Source organism: Doryrhamphus excisus, chromosome 3, assembly GCF_030265055.1.
Source record: "Doryrhamphus excisus isolate RoL2022-K1 chromosome 3, RoL_Dexc_1.0, whole genome shotgun sequence".
NCBI lineage: Eukaryota > Metazoa > Chordata > Actinopteri > Syngnathiformes > Syngnathidae > Doryrhamphus > Doryrhamphus excisus.
In genome coordinates, this window is record NC_080468.1 from 30,161,682 (window position 1) to 30,189,451 (window position 27,770).

General features: G+C 44.8%; 2 protein-coding genes across 3 annotated transcripts; one reads left to right on the forward strand and one right to left on the reverse strand.

The window, feature by feature from the left end:
• Positions 1-7,752: 7,752 nt before the first annotated feature.
• LOC131124891 (tetraspanin-6-like) lies at positions 7,753-13,979 on the forward strand. Of its 2 annotated transcripts, XM_058065857.1 has the most exons (9): positions 7,753-7,920; positions 8,225-8,281; positions 10,330-10,449; positions 12,582-12,656; positions 12,746-12,841; positions 12,927-13,046; positions 13,116-13,148; positions 13,234-13,317; positions 13,406-13,979. In XM_058065857.1, the coding sequence occupies exons 1-9, from the start codon at positions 7,861-7,863 to the stop codon at positions 13,496-13,498; spliced, it is 738 nt and encodes a 245-aa protein (XP_057921840.1). In that variant the 5' UTR covers positions 7,753-7,860; the 3' UTR covers positions 13,499-13,979. The 2 variants fall into 2 exon arrangements, with proteins under 2 accessions (XP_057921840.1, XP_057921841.1); XM_058065858.1 differs by lacking the exon at positions 10,330-10,449.
• Positions 13,980-15,352: 1,373 nt separating this feature from the next.
• Positions 15,353-17,560, reverse strand: LOC131124871 (E3 ubiquitin-protein ligase TRIM21-like). Its single transcript, XM_058065801.1, has one exon. It carries the CDS (start codon positions 17,150-17,152, stop codon positions 15,518-15,520), a length of 1,635 nt encoding a protein of 544 aa, XP_057921784.1. The 5' UTR covers positions 17,153-17,560; the 3' UTR covers positions 15,353-15,517.
• Positions 17,561-27,770: the final 10,210 nt, after the last annotated feature.

Sequence of the window (27,770 nt, forward strand, 5' to 3'; positions counted from 1 at the left end):
CAGCCTGTCCATCACCATAGCAAACAAGAAGGGGCTCAGAGCTGATCCCTGATGCAGTCCCACCTCCACCTTGAACTCTTCTGTCACACTTCCAGCTCATCGTACCACCGTCTTACAGTCCTCATACATGTCCTGCGCCACTTGAACATACTTCTCTGTCACTCCAGACTTCCTCATACAATACAGTGTCTACTTTCCTCCGCTGCATCATGTCAACCAACTGTCTACCCTTTTCCTGTCATAGTTCCAACATTCAAAGTACTACTCTCAGTTCTAGGTTCTTGGCGCTCCTCTTATCTCTCTTCCTATGGGCACATCTTCCTCCTCTCTTCCTCCTCTTCTTCTTAACCAATAGTAGCCCAATTTCCACCAGCACCGATGGCGGGAGTTGTGTTGTTGATTTGCATATTTGTATTGGCAAAATGTTTATGTCAGATTCCCTTCCTGATACCAACCCGCTGTATTTATCCAGGCTTGGGACTGGCACAACAAGGCACTGGTTTGTACCCCATTGGGGCTACATTAGTGTATTAAGATAAGATAAGATATGCCTTTATTATCTTTAAACAAGCATTGTATTTTACCATGATGTCAGGTATAAATCAGATTATCTCAATTTCAAGCCATTTTGATGGCCTTCACACCTGGAACACAAATACATTTCACACATTCACTTCCTTGTCCACATACATCTATTTACTTTTCCTTCCTCTTTTTTCCCTTTTTACAGCATCCTTGCCTTTTCAGCCCCATGTTTGCAATTTTTGAATGTTACTTTTCCCTACCGTGGCAAGAGTCACAGCTCACAGTCAGCATCCTCATGCCAGCTGGCGATAAACCTTGTAACTATAGTTCTGTTTTTTTCCTTCCACTTACTAACCTTAGCTTTGTTAAGGCTTTTGAACGACTGGCCTAAGTCACACACGCAACTGCTTAATTCCTCGGATGGAGTCATCGGGGCGAGGATCAGTGTTTCTGTTTTGTTAGCATTTAGCTTGAGGGAGTTAGCACTCAAACAATGCTTGATTTCCTCTGAACAGCTTTTCACCGAGTCCAACTTCTCAGCCTCAGTGAAGCTGAATGTCATCAGCAAATAGCTGATAGGAAACATCACTGAACTTTTGGATGATAATATGTTCGTAATAAAGAAAAATAGTCATATAAAAATATGCTTGCTATTGTTGTAAATAACATCGATACCCTTTTACTTGAAATTTGATGTAATTATCATTGTATTTGCATATCGAATCATTTAACACAAAGAGATTTCCCATACTTATTATACGTAGTTATTTCTATCTGCGATTAAATGTGTTTAATACGTGGGTGGTGTGCTGCTGGTTCTGGGGGCGAGGTCGGGCCTCCCGGTGGATGGTGAGGTCCGTCGGTGGCCTTGCGCTGGTCTTGACTCCTCGGCTCTGGTGCTTGGCCTCCCCGTGGCTTGGAGCTATGGCTCTTCCTCTCCGGGGTGAGCTGCCCAGCGGGTGTCGGCCGGCGCGATGGGACGCCTTACTGCTCGCCTGCACGCCCCCTCCGCTTGCTCATGTACGGGCCTCCTCCCCTCACCCGCTCCTTTGTCTGCCACACTGCTGTAGCCCCGACGCCGTGGTCGAGGGGGGTTTGGGGGTGCTATGCCTTGGCGGTCCGTATCTCCCTGGGCTCCGGGCCTGGTTGTGGGTCTGGGACCCCTGGGTCCCCCGCCCAATGGCGCCCCGGTCGCCCCACCCGGGGACGTCCACGGTGTGTGCTTGCGTGTGTGCATATTGAGTGGATGGGGTGTGCGTGTGTGTCTGAGCTGATTTTATGTATTTATTGTTTTAAATACTTAAATAAATAATTATTAGTTTTATTATAATTATATGTATATATATATTGTAGTGGCAGGTTACCGGGACATAATTCACCCCGGAACTATCGATAGGGAAGGTGTTGCCACCCGGAGGGGTAGGCGCGAGGGACGGGGGTTTTCCGCTTCCTGTTGTGGCTTTCATGTCTTTCATGCCTTTACGTAGCAAAAGAGTGCAAGTTAATGTTAATGTTAAAATAAAGTTTTCTCCCAAATTCGGCACTCCGCCTCAGACTCCAGTTCTTCGGCGCTTCACTGGTGACCTCGACAGTAGTCCCGAAGTGTTCGGAGCTACAGCGAACATGGCTACAAACGCCACCCTAAAATTGCCGGAGTTCTGGGAATCAGCAGCGGCGGCGTGGTTCGCACAGGCGGAGGCACAGTTTGCCGTCCGCGGCGTGGATGACGACGACTCTCGCTACTACCATGTTGTTGCGGCGTTGAGCAGCTTGACGGCCGCTAAAGCAATAAACTTCATCACCTCCCCGCCGGCCCAGCGGAAGTACGACGGTCTGAAGTCGCACTTGCTGAAGATTTTCGAGCTCTCTAGGCAAGAGCGTGCACGCCGGCTCCTGGACATTTCCGGTTGGGAGACCGTAAGCCGTCGGAGCACATGGAGATGATGCTGAACCTGTTGGGCACGGAGGAGCCCAATTTTCTCTTCATGGAGCTTTTCCTACGGCACATGCCCCCGCAGGTGCAAACCGCCCTCGCCAATACTGCAGCCTCCGACCCGAGGACCCTGGCGGCCGAGGCAGACCCCTTCTTCTTGGCCGCCCAGCGCTCTACGCCCGGCCATCTGGCCCCAGTGCAAGCCCGCGCACCCCTGCGAGCAACGTCGCCGGCCAGGGGGAGTCTCCAGAAGCCTCCCGAGCGCGAGGATGGATGGTGTTTCTTCCACGCCAGGTTTGGTGCGAAGGCGAGGAGATGCCGCCCCCCGTGCACCTATAAAGTTACGGGAAACGGGGAGGCCTGCGCTCAGTAGCAGCCCTGGGCGCAGGCACAGCGAACCGGCTGTTGTTCATCAGAGACTCCCTCTCGGGGAGGAAGTTCCTCTGCGACACCGGCGCTCAGCGAAGCGTAGTTCCCACGACGGCCAAAGACATCGCGGGGGGCGGGCGTGGACCGGCTCTAGCCTCCGCCAACAATACCCCCATCCGGACCTATGGAACCCGTGCAGTGGAACTACACTTTGATGGACAGCGCTTTGTGTGGGACTTTGTTACGGCGGACATCGCTTTTCCCCTACTCGGCGCAGATTTTTTCTGCGCGCATTATTGGTGGACGTTGGTCGGTTGGTGGATGCTTTAACGTTCTCGTCCCTCGCCTGTGTCCGGGGCGGAGGGCGGTACGGGGGCCTGTGCTGCTCACAATCAGAGGGCGACGACTTCCAGCCCCTCCTCAAGGAGTTTCCCAGCCTCACCAGCCCCACCTTCTCCGCCCTCTCTGCCAAGCATGGTGTGGAACACCACATTGACACCACTGGCCCACCAGTCCACGCCCGAGCCCGCCGCCTCGACCCCGCGAAGTTGGCAGTCGCCAAGTCGGAGTTCACCAATATGGAGCGCTTGGGCATTGTCCGCCGTTCTGACAGCCCGTGGGCATCCCCTCTCCATATCGTGCCCAAGGCAGACGGCGGGTTCCGTCCATGTGGTGATTACCGCCGCCTCAATGATGCTACCACGCCTGACCGCTACCCTGTTCCCCATGTCCAAGACTTTTCGGCGCACCTTGCAGGCTGCACCATCTTTTCAAAGGTTGATTTGGTGCGGGGCTACCACCAGGTGCCCGTACATCCCGCCGACATCCCAAAGACGGCTGTCATTACACCTTTTGGGCTGTTCGAATTTCTCCTGATGCCGTTTGGACTCAAGAACGCAGCCCAGTCCTTCCAGCGCCTCATGGACTCTGTGCTCAGGGACATGCCGTCCGTTTTCGTGTATTTGGACGATGTCCTGGTGGCTAGTCGGTCTAAACAAGAGCACCTGCATCACCTACGAGAGCTGTTCTCGAGACTCGACAAGAATGGACTGATCATTAATCCAGTAAAGTGCGTCTTCGGTGTCCCCTCGGTCAAATTCTTGGGGCACCTCGTCAGCGCGGATGGTTCTGCGCCACTGCCGTCAAAAGTGGAGGCGATCACCGCCTTTCCCCTCCCACAAACAGCCCATGGCCTCAGAGAGTTTTTGGGCATGGTAGCTTATTACCACCGCTTCGTCCGCCATGCAGCGCATGTCATGCGGCCGCTATATGAAGCGCTACATAATCTGTCGCCCAACCAAGCTATTGTGTGGATGGAGGAGAGGAAGGGCGCCTTCGAAGCCACCAAGTCCGCTCTAAGCCAAGCTGCCTTGTTAGCACACCCATGCCCCACAGCCCCGGTGGCCCTCACCACGGACGCTTCGGACTATGCAGTGGGTGCTGTTTACGAACAGTGGGTGGATGACGCCTGGCAGCCGCTCGCTTTCTTCAGCCGCAAGCTGGTCCCATGGGAACAGAAGTACAGCGCCTTCGACCGGGAGCTCCTTGCGCTGTGGCTGGCGATTCGACACTTCCGTTTCCTGCTCAAAGGTCGTGAGTTCACGGCCTACGTCGACCACAAGCCACTCGTCTTTGCCATGTCCAAAGTGGCCGAGCCGTGGTCCGCGAGACAGCAGAGACAACTGGAATTTGAAGCAAGAGGCCATGGAGGAGCAATCCCAACCGGCAACAGGGCGCCAGCAGGCCGGAGGAGAGCCGCACCCCCGAGACCGGCGGGAGACCGTACCATTCCATTGTGACCCTTAGCCATCATTGACATTTAACTGATGCAGTCCTGTTTGTCACTGTTGTTGTTATGGGAATTGTTGTTGCTGCTGTTTTTGTCTCTCTCTCTACTGCCCCCCCCAACCTACCCCAGTTTCTCTTCTTTCTTCTTGCTCGGGTCCGGTCGCTCCAAATGCGCATAACAAAAACATCAAATAACGGCAAATAAAATTTCATGGTACAGGGAAGTTGTAGCCAACACCTTTCCTGACACAGAGCAAATCTGTTTAGCATGTAAGGGCATTTAGATCAACAATACTATCTGCCCCAATGGCTGGACGGGACAAAAAAAAGTGTTTAATTCTGAGTTGACTATGGACAATCATGAAATTAATCCCGATCAAATATTTTAATCGATGCACAGTCGTACAACAAACCCTTATTGAAAAAGCCTGAACTGAAGAACATGGGATGATGACAGAAGGGTTGCGTCTCGGGTTCTTCTTGGTCGAATTTAGCAGTCTACATATCATATCTATTTATCAGTTATGGTCTCATTGACACAAGCCCCCAAATAGCTGTCTTAACTAGCTTAAAAAAACAAAACTAGTCTTAATTCAGTAACTAGCATCTCCTAAAGCAAGCAGTTGAAAGCAAAAGAATCAGGCAGAGATGACTAGCATCTAAATAAACTCCAAGGTACCAATGTATCATGAATCTGTTTTGTTAATGATATGGAGATTTTTGTCATTGATTTACGTATTTTTCACCACAATAAAACTTACTTCTGTCCTAAAAAAAATGTATAGAAATATTTCAGCATTATATATTTTTCTTTTTTATATATATTATTCTTTTTATTTATTTTTCTTTTTTGTTTAAGTAAACAATACACAAAGCTTTATTAAAATGCTATAAACAAACATAGTGACTGTGAGGAAAGTTCCAGTCGTGACAAGAATGGAATGAAAGGTGAGTCCACCAGGTTGTGTTCTCTGAGGCTGCATGTGAGTCATGCACATTTTTGTTATCAAGTGTGTGTCTGTGATACAATCATTTGATTCTTGGCGCCTCCTCCATGCTTTCCATTCAGTTATGTCCCGACTATCTTGTCCACCTTTTGTACTTTGTTTCAGGAAGTTTTGGGCATGCTTCTGGTTCAACGATTAAGGCACTTCAACACAGGCGTCGCAAACACATACCACATCACGTATACCACAAAAAACGTTTCCAGCATTAAAAAAGTAAAAAAAATGTTTGGGAAGTTTGGGATCACCTACCAAGAAAAACACATTTTCATGCATTTCACAAACAATTACAATTATTTTGATAATTTTCAAAGAAGGATCTACATTTTTGCATAGAGGCCAACTATCAACAACTGTCAGTCCTCTGCATCAATATCCTGGTATGGCTGCTAAACCAAGTTCATCATTTTATAAGGCTAATGGATTATTAGAAAACCCATCTAAAAATCTAAACTAAAACTAAGATCTCTTACTTAACTACTCCCTTCAGAGAGCAGCACAAACTGGGTCTAACAAGGACAGAAAAACAATGCACAACTGTGCACAAGAAGACAAATATCTGAGAGTGTGTAGTTTAAGACAGAGATGCCTCACAGGTCGTCACCTGGCAGCTGTACTAAATAGTAGCCGTCAAACACCAGTGTCAGTATCAACAGTGAAGTGGCGACTTCAGGATGCTACAGGATTGCCAAAAAAAAGCCATATCTCAGACTGGCCATATATATGGTATGTATATATAGGTATATATAGGTATATATATATATGTATATATACACACACACACACACACACACACACACACACACACACATATATATATATATATATATATATAGTATTGTCTCGGACTGAAATGCTGCCGCTAGCATGCTTACACCGAACCCCGATGCTGCTGATGCTGGCGCCGAACTGCAAAGCTGCAGCTAGCATGCTCACGCGTAGCCCCGATGAGCTAATGCAAATGCTGCGGTCAGCATGTTAACTGCTAGCATCTATGTCGTATGTGTCTATGTATGTTTTTGTCTTTGCAGAAACAGAAAAGCTAAGATGCACCTAGAACACCTAGCATGCCAGTGCTGCTAAAATGCTAACATTTTTAGCATGCTATTTTTGATTTGTTTGAGCAGTTCATGTGCATGTGTATCATTCAAGAGCTAGTTTGAGCACTGCTGCCACCTAATGCTTGCCGGCATTCACACAATAAATGTTATACGTGTGAATGCTTGTCGGACCGACACAGATGGAGGTGCCTTGGGCTGCGGAACCTTTGCTTACTGAGGCGTTCGGTTGGCAAACCGAATACAGACACAGACAGAGTCGCTTGCTGCATTGCAAATGAAATGCAACCGTTTAATGTGGCATACATTCATGAAAAATATGATCTCAAAAAATGCTGTCCATAATAATATTGATTATTGCCTGAAAAAATCCTAAAGGTGGGGCAAAGGGAAGGAGAGATGATTGTTATCGTTAATATTGATTAGCAACGATAATTTGTAGCACAATTTCTTTTCGTGACAGGTCCAGGCCTCTTAGCCTGCCTTGTGGCACTTTGCTTAAGTCAGGCATTTAGAGTTACTATCGTTGTTTATCACCCCCCCCCCCCCACACACACACACAGTCCGTGTTTAAAAACATGGTCCTCTTGTTTTGCACTGACACAAACAACTCCCACACATTGGTGTGCCGCCTTTCCTCTCTCTCTCGTAAACTTTTCCCAATAAAAAAAGCCACACATTCCTCAGCGGCTTCCTGCTCGAGTCTAGAACTGGACAGTTGTCCCCTGATGGTAACCTTGGCAACAGCACCGATGCCTCAGGTCAAAGATTAGACAGTGTGACCTTGGAACATACATTCTAATACTTCTTGTCCGTACCTCCTCCTGGTTGATAGCACAATGGTGACACGCACCCTCATGCCCCCCCTCAGGTCCACGCCTCATAGATCTACAGCAGCTAGACTTGACAATCCATGAAACTTAAGTTTTAATTCTATTGTTTTCATCCTTTTCTTCAACCTCATGATATTTGATTCCATGATAAGAGTCATCCAGCCTCGTCCTTGTATACAGGAAGTGTGATGAAATGAAGATGGTGGTGGGTGTGTGGGGGTGGGGGGGCACAAACGGGTCTGGTCTGAACGCACTAAAAGTGGGCTGGCGCTGGCATTCCCCCCGCAGGTTTCATTTCACAAGAAGCTGCAGCTCTCATCGAAGGCACAAAGCTCACTTCAGCTCTCAAGATGGGAAAGATTAACGGCTGCCTGAAATGTCTCTTCATCTTCTTCAATGTGGTCTTTGCCGTGAGTACTTCTGCGTCTTCTCACCTACTTTTTCACCTCATGTTTGGAGTTGTGTCAAGTATGTAAAACAACAACAACAAATGTAGCAGGTATGTGTTAAGTTGATAACATTTTCTGAATTAAATCTAAATTGATTTTTACAAGAAGTTCAGCTCAGGTCATGTTTCAACTCAGCCCCCCCCCCCCCCCCCCCCCCCCCCACACACACACACACTCTCTCTCTTCTTTAAGTTCTTTGCTTTTGAGTGAGAGTTACATAATCTCATGGCGATGCTAACAATGTAAATGAATGCTGTCTTGTTAGATCGTTGGATGTCTGTTGATCTTTGGCTTGGTGAAGGCCAGCATCTACAGCAGCCAGGTAAATAAACTTGATGCTTTTCACAGGAATATCACACTTCAGTTTGCACTTCAAAAATCCAAACGTGTCTGAAAACACGCAGAAAATACTTTATTTAATCCGACCCTTCTCCATGTCTCAGCGATTACTGATTGTTTGTTCGCTTCCTATCAAAGGTCCCGTTTTCTGTTTTCCTGTTTTTTGTAACGTTCATAAAAAGCCCCTCCGGCTTGCGCCTTAAAATATTGTACATTGATAATCTGCTTTTGCTGCCATCTAGTGGTCGACTCATGCAGTGGTCTCCGACTGGTTTGGCTGCGGGCATTTTTCCACCTCATATTTAATTATTTAATGAAAAGGATGAAATTGAGATGGTGCAAAAATAATACACAGCGTGCCAACACATGACATGCCCATGGGCCATTTCAGGCACAATACGTTTTAATACACAAACTCAAAATTATGGAACAAAAAGTTGAACAAATAATTAAGACAGTTGACAAACAAAAGCTAGCTTGATGCTAATATACATTGGAAATCCCTTATAAACGCTAGCGATTAGCATTGCCATTTTACATGGCGAATTCCAACACCTCCAAATGTGACACTAAAGTAGATAAATACATTCCACTCAAACAGTGGATGTTTAAGTACAAAATACCTACAGGGTAGTACTTTACTTTCAAAATCTCAATTACGGCAGCAGACAACTAATAACGAAAGTTTTTCTTCTACGGAAGCGGGTTTCAAATAGCATTACAGGGCATTGTCGCCACCTAGAGGAGAATTGATAGATGGCACCCTGCCGCATGAAAAGCGAATACCTCAGGAATAAAAGCGCGTACTTTTTGTACATTTTTGGCTAATTGAGAACCACCGAGCTACTAAATTCAAAAAATGTGTCTGAATTAAGAAAAATTGAACATATATTCCCCTATTTCCACACACTCACACATTACATCACACACAGTAGACACTAGATGGCAGTAAAAGCACCTTGTAAAATTGCCGTGCAGCGTTATATAACCTATTTATATTGACGACGTATTATATAACACATAATACACACATTGTATTATATAACACAGTTTAGAAAGAAAGTTAAAATAACGGAAGTTAATGGGAAACTCTGTCAGAGAGGTCGTGGAAAGTAGGTTCCATCAACCCTTTAATAAACACAACTATCACCTCACAGAGACAGAAAAGGCAAAGTAGCAAAATAAGAAAGCAGGCGAAGAAGCATCTGACACACATAACGTGAGCCCAAGATACAGGGAGCTAAATAGCTGGTCAATCCAGAGACAAACACTGCCCTCTAGCGTTTTTGGAGATAACTGCATTAAATTCCTGACATATTTGAAGATTTTCCTCGTTACTCAATCAATGACTGTTTTGGGCTGCTGTTTGACATCTTAACTCTAAATATTATGATTTAATGATTATGTATAGAAAGTGTGGTGCGGGACGCGTGATAAATAAAATATAAAATAATGAAATAATAAAGAAACTCCCTCTCAGCAACAGCAGGCTCATATTTCCTGTTCTTGCTTTGTCGGGAAATGTAGTAAGTATGAAGGGGAAAAAAAACAGTGTTCCAGGGCCAAGGCGAAACAATAGCCATGTGTTTTGATTTGCTGGATGCCCCCACCTACACCCCCACCCGCCCCCTTTCAGGGCCCCTCATTAAGTGTGCTGCCAGAGGTCCATTTGAGAGGATGACGAGTCTTCGGCTGAGAAAATCAGCCTCATATGGAAGAAAGCAAAACTTTCCACTCACACGGCAGGGCGTAAACACTCTGATGAGAACCATCTAGAACGTATGTCTACAAACGCAGCTCCAAGGAGGCGGAGACCGCATGTTCAAATCTGCACTTATGCTTGTTTTTTTCAAGCCAGCAGATGTCTTTCACAATCTGAACCCTTTAAGGTTACAGAAACACCACAGCGTTTTTTGTATTTTGTAGCAGTTCTAGGAGCCAGGCTTCCTTTTTATCCACCTTTCTTGTACGAGAGAAGCTTTGAAACAGCGTGACTGTGTCATGGTGTAATTGTGTTGTTGTGCTGAGCAGCTGTCGGCGGTCGGGGCCCCCGGGCTCGGCTGGGGATGGGTGTTTGCCATCGGCGTCCTTGGCATTTCCTGCCTGGGAATCTACGCCGGAAGCTCTGAAAAGGAGCTGGCCCTCAAGATCGTATGTAGAAAGAACACTTTTTCCACATAGCTGCCACCAAGGGGTGTCATGGTGTCATGGTGCCCCGGAATCATGGTTTAGGGTCACAATGTGGATTTTTGTGAGGGGTACAAATTGCAAAATATATACATAAACCTTCAAACCACTTAATTAATGAAAACACAATTTTTTTAATTTAATTTAATTTAATTTAATTTAATTTAATTTAATTTAATTTAATTTAATTTAATTTAATTTAATTTAATTTAATTTAATTTAATTTAATTTAATTTAATTTAATTTAATTTAATTTAATTTAATTTAATCATTTTCTACCGCTTATCCTCACAAGGGTTGCAGGGGTGCTGGAGCTGTCTTCGGGCGAGAGGCGGGGTACACCCTGGACTGGTGGCCAGCCAATCACAGGGCACATATAGACAAACAACCATTCACACTCACATTCATACCTATGGACAATTTGGAGTGGCCAATTAACCTAGCATGTTTTTGGAATGGGGGAAGAGACCGGAGTCCCCAGAGAAAACCCACGGGGAGAACATGCAAACTCCACACAGAGATGGCCGAGGGTGGGATTGAACTCTTTTGATTGAAGTATTTTATTTTATTTTATTTTATTTTATTTTATTTTATTTTATTTTATTTTATTTTATTTTATTTTATTTTATTTTATTTTATTTTATTTTATTTTATTTTATTTTATTTTATTTTATTTTATTTTATTTTATTTATTTCCTTAAGTTCCTTATGGTTTGAAATGTAGTGAAATTGTGAAAGCAACAGGCGAGGTTCTTCACAAGGTTTTTCGTACTTCTCCTTGGCACTATTGCTAGCTAAAGGCTAGAGCACTTCCTCTTTCTCACTTTTAATTTGTCCTGAGGCTTCCATATAGAAAAGTGCGGCTAGGAATACGTGCACCATCACACCCCTTAGACAGGCTTCGGCTATTACAGTGGTGTGAAAAAGTGTTTGCCTCCTTCCTGATTTCTTTCTTTTTTGCATGTTTGTCACACTTAAATGTTTCAGATCATCAAAGAAATGTAAATATTAGCCAATGACAACACAACTCAACACTAAATGGGGGTTTTTAAATGAAACCTGTTATTATGGAAGAAGAACAAAAGTCCAAACCTCCGCGGCCCTGTGTGAAAAAGTGATGGCCTCCCTGGTAAAACATAACTGGGATGAATTGAGATCTTTCAGTGTGGAAAAGGTCATAAAGCCATTTCTAAAGATTTGGGACTCCAGCCGACCACAGTGAGAGCCATTATCCACAAATGGCCAAAACATGGAACAGTGGTGAACCCTCCCAGGAGTGGCCGGCCAACCAAAATGACCCCAAGAGCGCAGCCACGACTCATCCGAGAGGTCACAAAAGACCCCACAACAACATCCAAAAAAGTGCAGGCCTCACTTGCCTCAGTTAAGGTCAGTGTTCATGACTCCACCATAAGAAAAAGACACTGGGCAAAAACGGTCTGCATGGCAAAGTTCCAAGACCAAAACCACTGCTGAACAAAAAGAACATTAAGGCTGGTCTCCATTTTGCCAAAAAACATCTTGAATTCTGCTGAGGGAGAATGTCCGGCCATCTGTTGGTGACCTCAAGCTGAAAGCAACTTGGGTTGTGCAGCAGGACAATGATCCAAAACACACCAGCAGGTCCACCTCTGAATGGCTGAAGAAAAACCAAATGAAGACTTTGGAGCGGCCTAGTCCAAGTCCAGAGCTGAATCCTATTGAGATGCTGTGGCATGACCTTCAAAAGGCTTCATGCTGGAAAAGCCTCCAATGTGGCTGAATGACAACAATTCCTCCACAGCGCTGGAAGAGACTCATTGCAAGTTATCACAAACGCTTGATTGCAGTTGTTGCTGCTAAGGCTGGCTCTACCACTTCTTAGCTTTATTTAGTGTTTAGTTGTGTTGTCACTAATATTTACAATCATATTAATATTTTAATAATATTATTAATAAATAATATTAACATTTCTTTGATGGTCTGAACATTGAAGTGTAAAGAAATAAGAAATCAGGAAGGGGCAAACACTTTGTCCCACCACTGTGCGGCCACTGATGAAGATTGTTGTTGCTGTTGTGTTGCTGTTGTGTTGTTGATGTGTTGTTGTGTGACAGTTTGCAGGCTTCATGGGCATCGGAATGATCATAATGCTGATCTTTGGCATTGTTGCCGTTGTGATGAGAAACAAGGTATACTTCCCAGACTCAGCACCCACTTAAAGTAACGTCACTTGCATTGCACACAGCTAAAGACGCCTTTGTGTGTGTGTGTCCACAAGGTCAGAGATAATTTCCGCAGTGCCTCTTCGGAAGTGATCAAGACCTACATGGCACAGGAAGGATTCCAATCCATGCTTAATCAACTCCAAGAAACTGTAAATGTCACATGATCGCATGTCGAGGTTGTTTTTCTTCTCCCGCTCTCGGCATTTCAAAATAAAAGCACTGTTTCTCTGGCAGGCTCAGTGTTGCGGCTTGACCAGCCCCGGCGACTGGGGCGACAACATCCCTTCCACCTGCAGGTGCAAAGCGGGCAGCTACGGAACATTCGGAGCGGCCGAGTGCAAAGCCCGGCCGCAGGTTTGAACCCGCTCTGCTTGCTCAATGTGGTCGTCAATGAGCCGTGAATGATGTTGTGTGTCCTTGCAGGGAACCTCAGGCCCTGATCAGATCTACACGCAGGTAAGCAACTTGGGCCGCTAAGTCATGATGCCCTGTGCCGCCAGACGTCTTGTGTCTGACGTCAGACATTCCTCGGTCTTTGCAGACGTGCGGCGAATTCATCATCATTTGGTCCGACTTCCTCTTCAACGTGTCCATGGGCGTCATGTTTACCTTCGCTGTCACTGCGGTAAGTTTCCTTGTACTTGTTCGTGTGTGGGGGGGGGCGCAGCCTGCTGGTTGCTTGTGGAACTAACCGGTTCCGCGTGGCCTTTCAGCTTCTGGGCCTGCTGGTGTCCCTCCTGATGATCCACCAGGTCAGGCGCCACGATCAGGGCGGGGCGTCGTCCATGTCCATGAAGGGCTACTGAGGCAACGAGACGGCCTCTTCTCTTTTTTTCTTCATTTTGCATCCACTTTGAGCTTTTTGTTGTGATATTCAAAGTGAGGCGGCGGCGACGGAAGAGCCAGCACAGTTATTTACCCAGCACGGACCAGCTCTGCTTTCTATCCAAAATGGTTGCCTTTGTGTTTGTTTTGCGTTTTGGTTTTAAGAAGAAATCTTACTTTATCCACTTTGTCATCTTCTCTTTGTGTTGAAATCACAGATTTGGATGGTTTTTGGGGATGTGGTCTAAAAGGTCTAAAAAGGTCTAAAAAGGTCTGAAAGGTCTGAAAGGTCTGAAAGGTCTGAAAGGTCTTAGGACTACAATGAGTCCAGCCTGTAGTGCACTGACGTCTCTTTTACACCAACATTCAGTTGTCTTTTATAGAAATATTAAACAGTCTTTTATAAGAACATTCAATTGTCACTTGTACCAAAAAAATAAATGGTCTTTTATACCAATATTACATTGCCCTTTGTGTTTTGTACCAACATTAAATTGACTTTTATGAAATATGATTAGAATAAATAATAATAAATAATAATAATAATAATAAAAAAAATAAAAAAATAATAAAAAATATTATATGGTATTTAATACTAATATTACATAATATTTTATACCAATATTACATAATATTTTATACCAATATTACATAATAATTTATACCGTTAATAAATAATATTTTAGCGCAATTTTAAATTATATTTTATGACAATATTAAATCATAATTTAAACCAATATTAAGTGTTTTTATACCAGTATTCAATAATATTTTAGGTCAAATAAATTGTATTTTAGACCAATATTAAATTATATTTCAGACCAATGTTACTAAATGGTATTCTATACCAATATTAAATAGTATTTAATACCAAGATCAAATAGTGTTTTATTCAAATATTAAAGGGTATTTTAGACCAATAGTAAATTGTATTTAGACCAATATTACATTGTATTTTATACCAATATTAAATTGTATTTTAGACCAATATTAAATAATATTTCAGACCAATGTTACTAAATGGTATTCTATACCAATATCAAATAGTATTTTATACCAAAATCAAATAGTATTTTATTCCAATATTAAAGGGTGTTTTAGACCAATAATAAGTATTATTTTAGACCAATATTAAATAGTATTTTAGACCAATATTAAGTGGTATTTTAGACCAATATTAAATAGTATTTTAAACCAATTTAGAATAAAAATTTTAGACAAATATTAAGTTGTTTTCACATCAATATTAAATAATATGTTAAGCCAATATTATATGGTATTTTAGACCAATATTAAATAATATTTTAGGCCATATTAAATGGTATTTTAGATCAATATTAAATAATATTTCAGACCAATGTTACTAAATGGTGTTTTATAGCAATATTAAATAGTATTTTATACTAAAATCAAATAGTGTTTTATTCCAATATTAAAGGGTGTTTTAGACCAATAATAAATATTATTTTAGACCAATATTAGATTGTATTTTAGACCAATATTAAATGGTATTTTAAACCAATTTGAAATAATATTTTAGACTAATATTAAATGGTATTTTAAACAAATTTTAAATAGCGTTTTTTTTACTAATATTATTTGGTATTTTGAACGAGTCAAAAGTATATCACGTTGACTTTAAACTGTTGCAGTACTGACTACCAGCCACTAGATGGCAGCATAATACAACATCACAATTGACAGTGAAACTTTTCACTTTAAGAGCACTATTTAACAGGAACGTCGACTTCATGTCAACTTGTTGTTGCTGGAATGGATGCTTGTCAACACGCACACACACACACACACACACACACACACACATTTTGGCTTTGAATAACTTTATTGACAGACTTTTCAGATGATAAAAGAGTCCTCGTCATGAAAATGTACATAATACAAAAGTTGTAAGGAAAGACAGCAGTCAAGAACAAGACAAGACAAGCCAATCACCACGAGGCTCCACCCATACGAGTCCACCATTGAAGCTAAAGTTCTCGTCAGTATTTAGCCAACCCGAGTATCAGAGGTGCCGAGTTTTGCCCGTCATGGTTGAGTCCGGGGCTGAGAAGTGGCTGGATGTCTTCAGAGAAGTTGCAGCCGTTGTAGGAGTGAATCAGAGCGCCGGTGAGGACGTCGTAAAAGGAGACCCGGCCCAAATCGTAGTCCACAAAGACTCCCACACGCTTGGGCTTGGTCTTCACCACCAGAGGACGAGGAGTACCTTCCAGAGCCGCATACTCGTTGCCATTTTTCAACCACATGGCCCAGTGGCCGTTTTCTGGACTGATGGAGATGACGCCCTTCCTCTTGATGGACGCTTTGGCCACGCCCAGTGTCCACCTGGACTTGCCCTCCACATGGACCTCAAAGTAGAACTTTCCTGAAGAGAACCTCTGCTTTCCGAGGACGCAGCAGCTCGGGTTGAACCTCTTGCCATTGTTAGGGAGGTCTCTGTCCACAGAGCCGTGAAAGACCTGCTTCCTGTCGTCGGACAGGATTAGTGCGGGATGAGCCGTGTCCGGGTCCAGCGTGACGTCCACAGCGAACTTGTGCATGTGCTTCATCTCAGCCGACCGCAGCACTCTCTTCAACTGTTTCCCCAGCTTCTCCTCCAGCTGCTCCACGGTGGTCCTTGAGGTCCCCTCAACGGGCTGAGCACTGACTTGGACCCTGGTCCAGTCTCTGGTGCGCAGTGAGGGTTGAGGGCGGAGGTTCTGCAGGAAGTGGAGTTGATCTTTAGTGTGTGACAGCTGCTGCACCTCCAACTTCCTGTTGTTCAGCATGCTGACTTCTTTCTCCAGCTCTCGGATCAGAACGTTGGCCTCCTCCTCAATGCACCTCTGCTTGGCCTCCACGGTCTGGACCAGCTCCTCCTGGGCCTTCTCCACAGACTGTGTCAGAAAACGGAAGAAGTCCATTCCCTGGGCTAGCTCTTTGTCCGCAGCGTCCTTGTTGACTTTAACGATGCGCCTGAACTCCTCCCTCTTTTTGAGCCTAAAGTCCATGGAGTGCGTGAGCTCTGCCTCCGTCTTCCACAGCTCGGCCTTCCTTCTGTCGCACTCTTCCTTGAGCGGAACCACCTGATGGTTCTTGTGTTCCAGAAGAGAACACAGCATGCACACGCAGTTCAGGTCGCTACGGCAAAAGAGCTCCAGAGGTTTGTCGTGCAACACGCACATGCGGCCCTCCAGGTTCTGGACCGGCTCGGTCAGCTGATGTCGCATGAGGCGCGACGCCGTCAGGTGCGGCCCCAGGTGGACCTTGCAGTAGGACGCCACGCACACCAGGCAGGACTTTAACGCTGGCGCTTTGTTCCCTACGCAGACATCACAGGTGACATCCGGTCTTTTGCTGATCGGAGCGGTAACTTGTGTGGACTTTCGGAACTGCTCGGCCATCTGGGCGATGAAGGTGTTGATGTGCAGGTCCAGTTTTTGAGGGAATACCACCTTGCACGTGGGACAGTGGTTCTTGGCCTGGATGGCCCGGTGCTTCTCGATGCAGGCCTTGCAGAAGTTGTGTCCGCAGGGAAGCGTCACCGGCTCGAAGAAGACGTCCAGACAGATGCAGCACAGGAACTGATCCTCCATCAGCACACAGTTGGCGGCGGCGGTGGTGCTGGCGCCAAACATCTTGGAGCTCACAGTCTTGCTACTCGCTTGTTCGCAGGAGTCGTCTTCAGGGTGGCAGAGTCTTTGCAAGAATGAGGTTTGTTTGCTGCGGACTTCCTGATGTTGATGTGTCAGCGCGCTTCAATGCTGCAGCACCGGTGTGTTCCGTTCCATTCACATCCACGCCTGCTTTGGCTGCCACGCCTTTCTCTCCACTACGCCTCCTACCCTCATCCAAACCCAGTGGAACCACAGTCTCAGACAAAACTATTCACTCTCCGGAAATAGAGTATCCCTATTACTTGACGTGACCTTTACCGTGTCTTCTTCTTCTTCTTCTCAATGTTCAGCTGCTCTCCTAGCCTAAAGACCATGGATCCAGCAGATCTCCTCTCGGACCTTCATCAGCTATAGTCTTTACTGAACAAACACAACCACCCCCACATACACACACACTGGTTTAGCAGGTTCTGTTAGTGAAGGTGTGTGTGTGCTCTGAGACAAACTTTGTGCCTCGTTAGAGTTGGAGGACGAAAAATTTCCAGTCAACAATCTGATTGACAGTTTCTGCTGTTTACTGTGTGTGTTTGTGTGTGTGTGTGTGTGTGTGTTTGTGTTTGTGCGTGCGTGCACGTGTCCTGCAGGTATCAAACAGTGTCAGACCTCATTAAACACACACTTCTACGTCTCACTCCTTTTTCACTTCCTGATCATTTTCTCCTCTTTTGGAGCATGGCATCATTTTACCATCTTTACACACAGACACACACACACACACACAGGTGGGCTATTAGGTTATATATGTGTGTGTGTGTGTGTGTGTGTGTGTGTGTAAGCCTGTGTCTGTGTTGGGGGGGACAAAAGGTCAGCTAGCTGCTTTTTAAAACCCCAAACCCAGCCTTAACCCCAAACTCAACTGCAACTCTAACTCTAATCCTAACACCAAACCCAAACTCAACCTTAACCCTAAATAAAAACCAGTCCCAACCCTTAACCTAGCAACCTAAACCCCAACCCTAACCCCATCTTTAATCCTAACCCAAATCCTAAACCCGATCCCAACCCTAATCCGAGCAACCTAAACTCCAACCCTAAACCCACACTCTTAAAAATGCTGGGTTAAAAACAACCCAATCTGGGTTGTTTTCCAACCCAACGCTGGTTAAATATAGGACCAACCTCGCGTTGGGTTATTTTAACCCAACAAGTTGGGTTGGTTCTCTTAACCCAACAATTGGGTTGTACATTGGGTTGTTCAAATGACCCAACGCTGGGTTCATATTTACTACACGGCTGGGTTATTTCAACCCAGCAAGTTGGGTTGCCAATACACCATATATATTTTTTTAAATTATTATTTATTTATTTTTATTGTATGCTAATACTATTAATAATATATTACAATGATAATGACACCAATGTAACAATAAAATATTTATTAAAATTCAACATTTCCAGAACATACAAATATAACAACTCACAACATTTCCTTCACATATGAACAAATTATGTACAAAAAAATAACATTTTAAGAACGGGTGAGGGGACAGCTATGAGAGAGTGATATATACATAGAACAAGAGGCTCTGTGAGCAGCAGCACAAATGGGGAGGCCATTCTGCCTGCTGCAAGTATTCCACCATGTTAGCTTCGACCTATGATGAGAAAAGAAAAAAAGGTAAGTATTTTGTAAGTATTTCTAGCAGTGCAGAGCAATTGTCATCAGCTCTCTACTGAAGCTATTTCAATATATATTCTACAGGGAGAAGTATGACACCTGTAAATTCAATGGCGTGTTGTTCAACAATTTATTCAGGGGGTTTGGCCAGTCTTATGTTTGGTCTGTGGTTTATACGTCACACATCACTATGGAGTAACAACTTACACCAAGTTACAACTTGTAAGAATAGTGCTTCATGAAATGAGAAACACAGCCAAATGTTACGTTGTCACACATTCCACGAAATACAATCTTTTCTAGTAGTAGCTAAGTAGTAGCTCCTCACAAAAAGAGTCCTGCTTTACAACTGTGTAAAAGAACAACTGGAGTCATTTCACAATTCATTTACATTTTAATTTCTATTGAAAGGTAAATTACTTACGGGCTTAACATCGATGAAGGCTCTCTTCACCTCCTGAATACTCGCCCCGACCAATTTCCTGCCCTTTTTAAACACAGGCGGAGGGAGCAGGATGGGCAGAAGCGTCAGGGCAACTTCTCCCCTGGCATCTGTAGGACAATTATGGGTGTCATTACCAGATTGTTGAGAACATGAGTTTTAAATAATATAATACAATTACAATTTTAGATAAAACTGTCTTGTTTTCATTACTTTCAACTACTGTGCAGTGTTGTCATATTGCAATCAACCCTAACATAATATGAAGAAAATGTCTTGATTATGTTTACTTGGTCTATTTTAAAACAAACCCCAAACATTTTTTACCAACTGGGATCATAATGTGTACCATAGAGGGTTTGTCATCATTGTCCAGAGCAGTGGTGAGCAAACTTTTTGACTCGCAGGCTGATATAACAGCAATATATATTGGAATCACAAGATGGATCACTCTGTTAAAAATGTGGGTATTGGTACAAGCTACAGTGACTGACCCACCGCCATTTCTTATGTATAGAGCATATAGTAGGCACAGTAGCTACTGTAAAACAATAGCCATAAAACGAAGGCATGAAGAGGACTTACCTTTCAATCAGCTGCCACTCAGTCAATTTGGAACTGACAAACTCATCCATAGATGCTTTCCAGCGAACTGAAACATCACAAAGAGGGTCCATAAGAACAAACATACCATGAAATGAAATAAGATTCAGTAGTCTAAACGTATTCTCCACATTTATATGCGACTTACAAAACTGTCGTCGAATTCGCGCCCAAACTAGTTGAAACTGCTAAGTATACAGTGGACTATCGGTGGCTAACGGAAGCCCGCTAGCATGCAGCAGTCTAGCGTAAAAAAAACACCGGTTCATCAGCACGCTCGTATTAATTCACGAGATTCTTTAACTTGATATCACATAAAATGGCAAATTGACGAGATAACTGACGTTGTCCTCATAACTATCACACATAGTGCACGTCTCTTGTAACTTCAACAACATAGTTTGGTTCCTACATAGCTCGCCAGCGAATGTGTTCGCTTGCCACTTTTGGAGGGAATGGAAGTTTGCTAAGGTTACCGATCCATTCCTGAAGCTAGTACTCAACAGTGCTTCACGAACTTACATTTTAACAAGTTTATGAAGCTTTATATAATAATATAAAGTCAATTCTACGGTAAAACAATAGTGGGCATGTAACAAACCTTGCTCCGTGCTGAAATTCGTCTCCTCAGATGAAATGTGGGGTCCGAACGAAGTAAGTTTGTGGGCGGGGCTTTGTTGCGCGTGTCCAAAATTCTACCCAACGCTTTGGGTTGTCCAAAATAACCCAGCACAAAATAATGGAAATCACAACCCGGCAGCAAATAACTCAGCACCCAACAGAAATAACCCAGCGATTGGGTCAAAAAAATAACCCAGCATTTTTAAGAGTGCAACTCTAAACCTGACCCCAAACTCAACCTTAACCCGAAACCAATCCAAACTCTAATCCTAACAACCCAAACCCTAAATCCAATTCTAAACCTGACTCCAAACACAATCTTAACCCAAAACCAAAACCAATCCCAACTCTAATCCTAACAACTCTAACCCCAACTTTAATCCTAACCCAACCCCAAACTCAAGCCTCATCCTAACCCAAAATCAAGAACAACCCTAATCCGAATCAACCGGAACCCCAACAATAACCCCAAATTCTTCAACTCTAACTCTAATCCTAATTCCACCCCAACCCTAAACTCAACCCAAATCTTAACCATAACCCAAAACCAACCCAAATCTTAATCTTAACCAACCAAAACCCTAACTCCAAACTCAACTCTAATCCTAACCCTAAACCAATCATTCATTCATTCATTTTCTACCACTTTTTCCTCACGAGGTTCGTGGGGGTGCTGGAGCCTATCCCAGCTGTCTTTGGGCGAGAGGCGGGGTACACCCTGGACTGGTGGCCAGCCAATCCCAGGGCACATATAGACAAACAACCATTCACACTCACATTCATACCTATGGACAATTTGGAGTCGCCAATTAACCTAGCATGCCGCCCCCTAAACCAATCAACCCAACCCTAATACTCAACATCAGTTCTAACTCAGCTAATCCTACCCCAACCCCACACTCAACCCTAATCCTAACCCTAAATCAACCTCAACTCTAACTCTAATCTTAACCCCAAATCCAACTCCGTATCTGTAATCCTAACCCTATCCCAACCCCAAATTCAAGCCTCATCGTAAACCAAAACCAATTCCAAACTTAATCCTAATCAATCGAAACCCCAACATTAACGCCAAATTCCCTAACTCTAACCCTAACCCAAATCCTAAACCCAATCCTACACTCAACCCAAATCTTAACCATAACCCAAAACCAACCCAAATCTTAATCTTAACCAATTTAAACCCCAAACTCAACATCAATTCTAACTATGAAGCTAATCCTACCCCAACCCCACACTCAACCCTAATCCTAACCCCAAATCAACCACAATCTAAACCCAGGTTCAACCTCAACTTTAACTCTAATCTTAACCCCAAATCCAACTCCATATCTCTAATCCTAACCGTGCCCCAACCCCAAACTCCACACCAATCCTGACTCTAACCCTAACCTAAAACCTCCCCAACCCTAATCCTTGCCTTTACCAAAAAACAACCCCAACCATAATTCTAACAACCTAAACCCCAACTCGACAGTAACCCAACTCTATCTCTAATCCTAACCCTTGCCCAAACCTTAATCCTAACCCAAAACCAACCCTAATCCTAACCGACCTAAACCCCAAACTCAACCATAACTCTAAACCTAATCCTACCACAACGCCAAAGTCAACTTTAATCCTAAATCTAACCCTAACCCAAAACCTCCCCAACCCTGTCCCTAATCCTAACCCTATGCTGCCCTGGTGTCTGATGCTAATGTGGTTGCATGTGATAAATAGAGTGGTGACTGAAGGGGGAGCTGTTGTTGTTCCCCTCACGGCACATTTCTTCTTCATGATGATGAAACGCACACATCAGCTGAGTGATTAAATAAAAACAAACCTCCTCCTCCGCTGACAGTGATGAAGAGTGTTTTTCTTCCTCTTTCATCTCAGCCTACCAAACTGCTTTCAGTGCACTTAATTACACGCACGCACGCACGCGCACACACTTAGGTGGTAAAGGCAGCAATGTCATCATCATGTGACAAAAGAACGTCGATTGGACTCGTTGTCGTCCAGAACGGGCGGCGGTCCAACTCGCTCCCACGTGCTGGAAGTCAGGCACCGCCAGGAGTCCAAACTGACGTGCGCGCTGGCGCGTGAATCATGCCCCCCCCCTTCCCCCCGGACTCTGCGGGGGCTCAGATGGTGCGTTTGGTTTGGCCTTCTGCTGCTGCCTGCGGGCCAGCCGGCCCGGGTGGGCAACACTCGCATCTGGGACTCCTCTCTTTTTGTTTTTTCTTTTCTTTTACTTGACTTACTTTGACTCCATTAGTAGGGGCACGTGTGCACGCTAGCTCCGCCCACTTCCTTCCAAAACACAACCCTACACAAAGTGTGTGTGTGTTTCAGATGGGAGCTGACACACTTTGTCTCCAATGAACACACACACACACACACACACAGTGACACCAATCTGTCACATGCATACACACAATTTAAGGTGTGTGTTCGTGTGTGTCTTCTATGTTGTTGTCATTTAGCATTAGCTGCTTTGTTAGCATCGCTCCAACTATACGTGTGTGAGTGGCCTAAAAATAAAACTTTAATCCTACTTGACACATCTTTAATTGAAATATCAATCACCAACACACACATATATAACACACATACACACACACACACACACACACGTCTTCTCAGAATGTCCTGTGATGGACAACTGATGCAACATACAGAAACACACACACACACACACACACACATTGACATGACTGTGTGGGTTCTTGTTCATGTGGCCTTGTGAGCACATGTACCTTGTGTGTGTGTGTGTGTGTGTGTGAACAAACAGAAGAGCTGAAAGGTGTCGCCATGGAAACACACAGAAACGTGGCATTAACAAGACAAAGGAAGTGACACTTTGTGGTGAACCTCGCTGCCGTTTCAACACACTGTGTACACCCCCCACCCCCGCCACCCCCCAGGTGATCAATTATGTATTAATGTGCATCCCCTCCCATCACAGCGGGGAGAGAGCTCTTCGTGCACGACCTTGCACAAGGACGCCAGCACCAGAGGTGTACAGTGCACTTTTTAGTACACAATCACCTGTGTGTGTTTGTGTGTGTGTGTGTGTGTTTCACGCTGTCATTTGTCTTCATGAACACTTGTGCACACTCGGGTACACTCCACTGAAATGTATGTGTGTGGGGGGTGGGCGGATGCATGTTTTGTGTGAGTGTGTGTTGTTGCGTGACAGCTGATTTGCATGTGCATGTCCACTCCAGTGTGCATGTGATGGGTGCACATGACCTCTGATATGACCCCAGGAGAAGAAGATTTTTTATTAGATTTTTACAAATACACTTTATTTGCAATTAATAAACTAATACAAAATGAATAAATTAATTGTTTACAAGGTCAGAAAAGTGTAAAGTGTTGTCAGCTACAGTGCACAAAGCATCATTAAAGCACCATGTATCGATAAAAGTTGGCAGGTCATTTGACAATTTATAAAAACCAAACTGGAGCCTCAGTCTGCATCGGACGCTGCAGCGCCAGACTGAGGCTGCGTCCTGACCTGCATGCTCCTCAACCTTGTTCCAGTGCGACACATAAATAGCCAGCTTTGTTGTGCCCGAGACAAAGTTGAGGATCTGCCATTTTCTCTGAGATTTCTTTTGGTACCCTGAACCGTAAATGAACATCTTCTCTGAAAAGGTGACATGAAATAGATCAAAAACCTGAGATCAAAGAGTGAGGAAAACCGTGAGTCCCTCACACACGCTAAAAAAATGAAAAACCATCTCAGGGTGGCCACAAAACGGGCAGATGTTTGACACAGCGGTGCTAAAAGTGCACACAACAGCGTTGCAGGCGATGGCACCGTGCAAAATCCTCCATTGGAGGTCAGCAGTTCGTTTGGGGATCGGGGGTTTGTACAGGACTCGCCAGCACGGAGCTGCTCCGTCTCCATCCAGCCTGCTGCTCCACACGGATGGCGTCCTGTCGCTCAGTCCTCTCCTGCAGATCACTCTCACAGTCATGGTACACACACAGTCATGGAGTTTTTTTGTCACCTGTGCGGAGGTCTAGTTCCCGGGCCTTCTCCAGCAGCGGGCCGGAAGCGTCGCCGAGCTGAAGAATTAACTGCAGATCCGGAAAGGGGTCCTCTGGATCGGGTTCAATCCCTCTTTGGTATCTGGCCAGGAGAAGCTTGTCTGCAGTGGTCAGCCTCCTCCTCCACAGCTCCAGAGCTCTCTGGACTGCCCTGGTGGACCGGATCCCCAGCAGCGACCCCAGTGCCCCAGCATCTGTCAGCGTCGGCCTGCCATAGCAGCGAGGCCACGAGATTGTTAGCCACCAGTACGCGACCTCTGTAGGACATCTGGGGGAGCAACCATCTCCATTTCTTTAGTTTTCCCTCTACTTTTGCCGGGATGTCCTCCCAGTTTCTTTTCTCGACACCTTAATTGCCTAAATAGACCCCTTGGTATTTAAAACCATCTCTCTTCCAGCAGAGGTTCTGGGGAAGGACCGGGAGACCGCTGGCCCACTGACCGATGGCGAGGGCCTCGCTTTTCCTCCAGTTTACCCTCGCCGCAGACAGGGCATTAAAAGAATCTGTCAAGTTCGATAAAACCTCTATGTCTTCCTGGGTGTGGGTCATAACGACGACGTTGTCGGGATAGGCCGATAAAATAACGTTCTTGTTAAAGCCGGGTAAAACCAAACCAGCAATGTTCGAGCGAATCTTACAGAGGAGGGGTTCGAGGGAGAGTGCATAGAGCAGGGGTGCTCATTAAGTCGATCGCGATCTACCGGTCGATCGCGGAGGTGGTACTGGTCGATCGCTGGTCGATTGCGGCGTGACATTAAAAAAATATCATCCTAGCATCAATGCCGTCACTTGATTGACATACAGGGCAGCCATTCAGATGACAACTGAATGTTGCCCTTCGGGCGACCAATCAAATCAAACAACGTCTCTAAGTGCAGCAGAACTTACGATGTCAGCCTATCATCCATCCCCGTTACTTGATTGACATACAGGACAACCAGTCAGATGACAACTGAATTTTGACCTTTAGGTCACCGCTCATGCGTAAACAACGATGCAAAGTGCTAAGCTAGTCGGCGAATTGCGTCAGATTTTAAGCCCTCGCTAAAGTTTATGGTCACTAAAATGAGTGAAGGAGCTGGACCAAGTAAAAAGGCAAAAACATATCACTTCCATACGGAATGGGAGGTGGACTTTTTTTTCACAATGTCTTTTTCCAAGTGCGTTTGCCTCATATGCCATTCTACCATCGCAGTACCAAAGAAGGGAAATGTGGAGCGGCATTTTCGGACTATTCATGGAAGATACGACACCGACTTCCCGCCGAAAAGCGAGCTCAGAAAGAGAAAGGTGAATGAACTAAAATCCCAGTTGACAGGACAGCAGTCATTTTTCACACAACATACTTCAAAAGCGAAGGCGGCCACCGAAGCATCTTTCCGGGTGTGTCACGCCATTGTTAAAAACAAGAAGTCCTTCCAAGACGGAGAGATGGAAAAAGAGGCATTCGTTGAAGCAGCTGACTCATTGTTCCAGGACTTTAAAAATAAGGCAGAGATATTATCTTCAATCAAAGCTCTGGAGCTGTCAAGACATACAGTTACACGTCGCTGTGATGCCATGGCCGAGGATTTAACCCAGCAAATGTGGACGGACATCAGAAATTGTGAATTTTTCTCACTGCAGTTGGACGAATCTACGGATGTGAGTGACACAGCCCAGATGTGCGTTTTCATTCGCATGGTGTTTAGTGATATCACTGCAAAAGAGGAGCTATTAACGGTACTTCCCATGAAAGAACAGACGCGAGGAGAGGACATATTTCAGACGTTTAAAAACTTTATCGAGAAAACTGAGCTCCCAGTGTACAAAATGGTGTCTATCACCCCAGATGGAGCACCTGCAATGGTTGGGCGTGTGAATGGATTCATTGCCAAGTGCAGGCAGGATGATGCGTTCCCAGACTTCTTGAATTACCATTGCATTATCCACCAACAAGCGTTATGCGCTAAAATGCTCAACATGAAGAGATCATGGATGTGACAACGAAGATCGCATGTTCTATTCGAGCCAGATCTCTTCAAAGACGGTTATTCCGTGCACATCTGGAGAAGGCTGACTGCGACCACTGTGAGTTGTTGCTACATACTGACGTGAGTGTCACGGTCCGGCTTGTGAGTTGTAAAGTTCGACCCCAGGATGCAGAGATTAGGACCCAAATGCAGGTAAATGTATATTTATTTATGCTATGCAGCGGTGTGGCGGAGTAGCCAGGAAAACTCAAACACAAGACAATGAACCGACAACGAAGGGAGCGTGCACCTGAACTAAATAGCAATCACCGATTGGAAACAGGTGCAGGAGAAAATGGAAAGAAACGGAAAGCAGGACAGAGCAACAGAGGAAGTGAATACAAAATAAGGGCACGAACGAGGAACAGAGAGGAAAGAGAAAAACTAAGGAAGCTGTCATGAGGGGGTGAAGCCCGATCATGACAGTGAGATGACTTAGTCGTGGGAAATTCCTCCAAAGATTTCGAGAGGTCTGTCCGGAGATTAAGGAGTTTTTCCGTGTATCTGGACATGCAGAATACAAGCAGCTAAATGACGGTCAGTGGCTGTTAGACTTGGCATTTTTAACCGATCTGACAAACTTGTTGAATGACCTTAATCTTAAGCTGCAAGGAAAAGACCAAACAGTGACCAATATGATCAGCTCAGTTAACGCTTTCAAACGAAAGATGCAACATTTCTCCACAAAGCTGCAGCGCCATGATTTGGCACATTTCCAGAACCTGGCGTCAGAGTTGGAGACGCAAGGGAAGGCCTGGGAGCAACTTGACAGTGCACGCTACACGGAGCAGATCACCGATTGTCTGTCAGAATTTGACAAACGCTTTCAAGACTTTTCTTTGCTTGAGCCAGTCGCTACATTCATGTGCTATCCTTTTCAGGAAGAGGTTGATTCACTCGCATCAAACATTGCATCACTGTTTCACATGAACTCTTCTGGAGTGGAAGATGAGATTTTGACTCTACAAACCGACATTGAGCTGAAGTCGAGAGCTCATGGACAGTTCTGGAACTTACTCACGGAGGAAAAGTACCCCAACATGAGGAAATGTGCTATCTCTTTGACTGCATTATTTATGTGAGTCAGCCTTTTCTTACATGAAGATCATTAAGTCCAAATACCGTTCCACCATGACTGATGAACATTTGGAAGTGTGCTTGAGGCTGGCTATCAGCAGCTACTGTCCGGACTATGCATCCCTGGCTGGTTCAATTCAGTGCAAGTCATCAAAGTAAAC